At 44.1% G+C, this 5,946-nt stretch overlaps 1 protein-coding gene across 2 annotated transcripts in view; it reads left to right on the plus strand.

Moving 5' to 3' along the window:
• Positions 1-5,660, plus strand: part of PDHA1 (pyruvate dehydrogenase E1 subunit alpha 1) — a 19,507-nt gene extending 13,847 nt beyond the window's left edge. Inside the window, exons 7-11 of one of the 2 annotated variants that reach the window (XM_007106926.3) lie at positions 712-867; positions 1,119-1,190; positions 3,232-3,299; positions 4,492-4,600; positions 5,105-5,660. In XM_007106926.3, the coding sequence (XP_007106988.1) occupies positions 712-867; positions 1,119-1,190; positions 3,232-3,299; positions 4,492-4,600; positions 5,105-5,269 (570 nt within the window). In that variant the 3' untranslated portion in view covers positions 5,270-5,660. The remainder of the gene's footprint in view (positions 1-711; positions 868-1,118; positions 1,191-3,231; positions 3,300-4,491; positions 4,601-5,104) is intronic. The other variant, XM_028482409.2, reaches the window with a different exon arrangement.
• Positions 5,661-5,946: the final 286 nt, after the last annotated feature.

The following is a 5,946-nucleotide window of genomic DNA, read 5'->3' on the forward strand; positions in this document are numbered from 1 at the left end:
CAGGCTCCGGACGCGCAGGCTCAGTGGCCATGGCTCACGGGTCTAGCCACTCCGTGGCATGTGGGATCTTCCCGGACCGCAGCACGAACCCGCGTCCCCTGCATCGGCAGGCGGACTCTCAACCACTGCGCCATCGGGGAAGCCCCGGCAAACCAATTCTTAAACCAGTACTGTAATGTACAGACTCATTCTCCTGAATGCCAAGGCACTGTCAGACTTCTCTCATAGTTTCTGAGCCCTGACTCTTTTTGCTCTTCTGTTGTGGTCTGAGTAATCACCAGTCCGTGGCTGACACCCTGCGAGGCCCTGCTCTGGATGCTGATTCTCAGACACTGGTTCACTCTGGTTATCCAGAGGGTCTCGTAGAATTTATAATGAAGCACAAAACTAGGCAGCTGTAGTACATTCTTACATGTCGATCTTTTCCCATTGTATTCTCCGCTGCTGCCTTGGCCCTACAGAAGCACGTGGTAGTACTTGGTTTGTCACTTCCTTAGCGGCAAAAGAGGTGATGCGTTTGCTGCGCCGTGCCCCCCCCGCCGCCCCCCACCCCAAGCGCACACACTCCTTTGCTTCAGAAGCTTAGTTGTGGGTGAGGCGTTTCATCCTATGGAATCTTTCTCTGCTGGGTAGAGCAGCAGCTGTTGTGGATGATGAAGTCTAGAGAAAAACAACAAATGAAACCACTTGAACTTTTATACATACTTCCAGGGTCAGATATTCGAAGCTTATAATATGGCGGCTTTGTGGAAATTGCCTTGTATTTTCATTTGTGAGAATAACCGCTATGGGATGGGCACATCTGTGGAGAGAGCAGCAGCCAGCACTGATTACTACAAGAGAGGCGACTTCATTCCTGGGCTGAGGGTAAGGACACCTGTTGTAGAGCTGGAGCTACACCCTCATGGCCTGATGCCCGGGCACTCTGTCAAGTGCCCTTGAAAATCTCAGACAGAGCAAAGAGTTCTGATTTCTTAGTGGATGAACAGGTCATGTAAGATGAAAATGGCTTTAGGCAGTTGGATTTATGCTCTGCCCCTTTCCTTTTTATTTTTAAATTTTTATTGAAGTATAGTTAATTTACAATGTTGTGTTTAATCTTTCCCATTTATTAATAGGTAGATGGAATGGATATCCTGTGTGTCCGGGAGGCCACAAGGTTTGCAGCTGCCTATTGTAGATCTGGAAAGGTAAGAGTTTTCTTGTAGGCCTCTAGGCTAGAGATTTCTAATGACATTTATCTGTCTTAAAGTTAAAAGAATGCCCCCTGTGTCTATTGTAGCAATTTAGAAGTAGCTGCTCATTGAGGTGTAAAAGATAGAAGCAGGGTCCAGTTAAGCGAATCGGGTCCCTTCATAAATAACATGGTCTTGATAGCTCACGTCTTGGGAAACATTCCATGTTAGCCCCATTTGGGGTAGATCTTTCCTTCCAGTGCTCCCTCAGCATTCTGCCTCTGTCTTCATTGTGACAATCTGTTTTGCCTTTTGGTTTGGTTAATTATGTGCCTCTAACTCCCACCCCGCCTCCATCAATCATAAGCCCCTTGAGTGAACACACTGGGGACTCCTGCAGTGTCCGGCACAGAACGTTGCTTATGTAAAATAGGCATCCAGTATGAGTTTGTCTTCTATAAATTAAATGTTTGTTTAAGTTATGTAGTCTTAGTCTTGCTGTTTCAGTCCCAAGAATCTTGACCCTTCCAGTTATAGCAGTGGAGGGAGAAGGGAACAGTGAGATTGGCCTAAAAAGAGGCTTACATGCCATCTGAGCTGGTGGAAAGTTGTTCTTCTCCCTAAATCAGCGTTCCACAGCCCAGAAAGCAGGCCCCTGAGGTTTACCTTTCAGTGAATTCCCCCACGTACGTGTTTGGGCAGTAGTGCAAATAAGATTTGGCTGGCAGTGATGAAAATGGAAGAGAGGGTGAAGAGGGGAGGGAGCTGTAGAACGGTTGAACAAGAAAAAAAGGAGATGACGAAGATGGCAGGTTGGTGGGGGTGGGCTCAGTGGTCTATGTCGGAACTCTGAGACTAGGGGTCCACGCCCTGGGTGGCGGGTATCATCCCCCTGTCTCCCAGTTCCTGAAAGAATATGTGGCGTCCAACAATATGTGGAAACAGGATCAGTAGTTTGTTAGTGTGTTGACTTTCTCAGCCTGACCAAAGCCTGATCTTGGAATTAGGGGAGGGTCTGGAAAAACCCCTTTATCACCATCCCCTTAGCCTAACCAGCCGTGCTTCCAAATGGCTACAGGATGATTAACACAGTAGGTGACAGTTACTGAGAGATGACATGTCAGGCAGTGTGCTAAGCACTTAGGTATTACCTTTTCTAATCGGCGCAACTCTGAGCTGGGTTAATTCGTGTTTTGTAGATGAGGAAACTGAGGTATGTAGCTACTATACAGTACAGCCAGAACTGGAACCCAAGCACTTGGATTCCATCCCCCGCCCTCTTAACTACTACACCAAACTGCCCAAGGATCCTAGATCCACCCCTTCCCCTGTGTTCAAAGTTGTCTTCTAAAAGGGGGCTGGTGTAGCATGAGCAAGCTACCTCGTGGTAGCCGGACTCTCCCAGTCGCAGGATCAGCACCTGCCAACTTTCTGTTACACGCTAGCCAGATCTCTGTGAGGCAGGATCGGTTGCCGTCCCCTCCGAAACACTGCATGAAAGGGGTGTGACGTACAAATTCACCTATCCAGTCTCTCTCCATGTGTGCTGGGAAGTGGAGAAGGACGAGAGGACTAGAGGTTTGCTTTTCATCTTATTTTGTTAAGGTTTATGTTAGTATTTTTCTCTAGCCTTGATCAGAATGCTTACAGATGATTTTACCTATGACTGGGGGGTGGGGGGGTGGGCGGAAAGACTAGCATATTGACCCTGAAGATAAATGCCATCCCTGCTTCCTGATAGGCTTTTCTTCATTAAATCTATGCTGTGCTTAAAGAATTATCAAATGCAATTCTGGTGAAATAGAACCCATTGACATCACATAAAGAATTGTCTGCCTTTATGCTGTGGGGGGTGGCTTTTATTAATAAGTTCTTGTTAAGCATAAGAAGGATGAAACATGCAATAAATAGGTAATAGAAATGAGAAGAGATAAATCAGTCAACTAAGAAGAAATTCTTAACAACTCAGATCTGATGAAGGTATTTGATCCTGAAAGGATGTACACTTGAGGCTGTGGCTGTTGTTTCACCTAACCTCCACTGGGTTCTGTTTTAGGGGCCCATACTGATGGAGCTGCAGACTTACCGTTACCATGGACACAGCATGAGTGATCCTGGAGTCAGGTATGATGGTCACGGGAAAACTGAGTGTGGTGTCCAAAGTGGATGGGCTTTGAATGGTGCTACTTCCATGAAAAAGCAAAGCATTTCAGTGTGTGTTTGCTTTTGAAGCCGGACACCAGTTGGCTTCATGCATTGATTTAGTAGTTAGTCTGAGCCTGAAAGCCGTGCCTTCCAATAAATTGGTTCCAATATAGAAAGCATTCTGAAAATTCCTAGTTATCGAGTGTGTACATGTTAGTTAGCATGAGCACCAATAAAAACAATTGCAGAGAGGCACTGTTGCATAAAACGGGACTGATGGTAGAGGAGTATACTTGGGGGCATTTACCTTTTGTAGGCATTACCCCAGATTCTCTCATGGCATATTCCTCTTCTGGCTGGTATGGAGCAAGACCAGGTAGCACATGGGATATTCCATATGTTGAAATAAATCAGTCAAAAACAAAAGTTTTGTCACCTGGTAACTCTGGCATGTAATGCTGCAATCCCGGAGTGTGGCATAATTAAGAGTAGATTTAGTCAAAGTAAGCCGTAATAAGTCTTTGAGTATAGAATGAAGGTCTAAGGGAAGACGTTATGAAGAGCAACTTACATGGAAGAAAGCACTCTGTGTCATTCTGTTCTTTAAAAAATGGTAGCTAGATAGAGCCTTATAGAGCCTTTCTTTGCTTTTAGTGTTATTTCAAATGCTGTAGGACAAGGGTCAATTCTACAATCAAGAATCGGAAAACCTCCTCTCCAAGTTTTTGCCAGCCACACTGCTCTGTGGCCTTAAGGGAGAAAGGCAAGGCACAGTTTTTTCCTGCTTAGCTTTCTCTGCTGCCTCAAAGGTTATAGCTATCAATCAATCACCACAGAAAACCATCTCCCCTGCCTCCACCACTACCTTCATGCCCTACCTCTAGATCAAAGCAGCAAGTAGAAACTTGGCCCCTGTTGTCAGAATGCCAGAGAAGCCAGGTGAATTGCCATTGTAGAGTTTTCTATAAAGACAGAGCAGCTCTTCCTTACAGAGTAGTAGGATGAGTTCTTGTATTTTGAAAGTATATAATTCTGCCCTTCCTACGGTGACTGACATAAGTACTGATGTGCTCCTTTGTCTCAGAAACATACTGCTGTGTTTCACAGACGACTGTCCTTGCTATACCGGCACTGTTCTTATCTACTTGTAACTCTGTTTCCCTCCCTATAGTTACCGTACACGAGAAGAAATTCAGGAAGTTAGAAGTAAGAGTGACCCTATCATGCTTCTCAAGGATAGGATGGTGAACAGCAATCTTGCCAGTGTTGAAGAACTAAAGGTACAGTGACTCTTGATGGTTTAAAACTCTGCCTTTGAAGGTTGGCTCTCCTTTTTGAGCAGTTTTTCCTCTACACAAGGAGCTGCCACTCCTAGGTAAAACTCCTAGGTAAACTAGGTAAGTAAACGGGAAAGTACATATTGTATTGGGTTGGCCAAAAAGTTCGTTCGGGTTTTGCTGTGGTGGCTTGCGGGGAAACCCGAACGAACGTTTTGGCCAACGCAGTATTTTTCACGGGACATTAAACTCCTCCACCATCACAGTTCTTCTTTCCTAAAAATATACTTTAGGTTTTTAATTCATAAATGTTCCCTCGCCAGGGTATATATCTTAAATGTTGGTATCTGTCCTCCAGAATACGCCTTCGTGGATCGTTGTGTCATTTTAAAAATAATAGGTATACTTCCAGTACTAGAAGAGTTAACAACTAGCAACAGGTTCCCAAGTTGGTACCGAAGCTGCTGTGTATTCAAAACATCTCTTGAACTGTAATCTGATTTTTAGGAAATTGATGTTGACGTGAGGAAAGAAATTGAGGATGCTGCCCAGTTTGCTACAGCTGATCCTGAACCACCTTTGGAAGAACTCGGCTATCACATCTACTGCAGCGATCCGCCTTTTGAAGTCCGGGGTGCAAACCAGTGGATCAAGTTTAAGTCCATCAGTTAATGCGAGATGGTTACACCTTCAGTGGGCTATTCGGCAGCAACTGTAAGGAATGCTTTGGGTTCTCAACTTTGTTAAGGAGGAAAAAAAACCCATAGAAGGAAAGCGTAGATTTAGATAGATAGCTAGATAGTGTAAACTGCATGAGGTTTGTACAGTGTTGCATTAAAAGATATAAGGTCTTTTAATGTTATATCTTAAGGATTGTATGGATCTTATAAAGCTTATTTTAGTTATGTAGGTCTAAAATAGGTAATAAGAGTTTGCTTAACCCTCCTTCAAATTACTTCTTTAAAATAGTTCTATTTGGTTTAGTTGTATACTCGTTTAACAAATACTTTTTTAGTTACTAAAAGGAAAAACAATTCCTTATATGCCTGTCCAACTCTGCCACCTTTTTGTGGGGCGATCATTGTCCTGTCCCTCCCAGCGCCCAGCAGCTTACCTGGTGTACCCTAACGTGCACACACGCCCCCATTTGTGTGCATGTCGGTGCTGAAGCCTGTTCACACTGAACCATCATTTCTCCTTCATAAAACACAATATTTATTATAACCAGGCAGGGGTGGAAGGACAATTCGGTTTTTAAATAAGACTATATACTTCCTTTTAAAGGCCAAATAACTTAGTTTTCTCCATTTATACATGCAGTATAAATATGAAGCTATTTTCTTAATAGT

The sequence above is a fragment of the Physeter macrocephalus genome, chromosome 21 (assembly GCF_002837175.3).
Source record: "Physeter macrocephalus isolate SW-GA chromosome 21, ASM283717v5, whole genome shotgun sequence".
NCBI lineage: Eukaryota > Metazoa > Chordata > Mammalia > Artiodactyla > Physeteridae > Physeter > Physeter macrocephalus.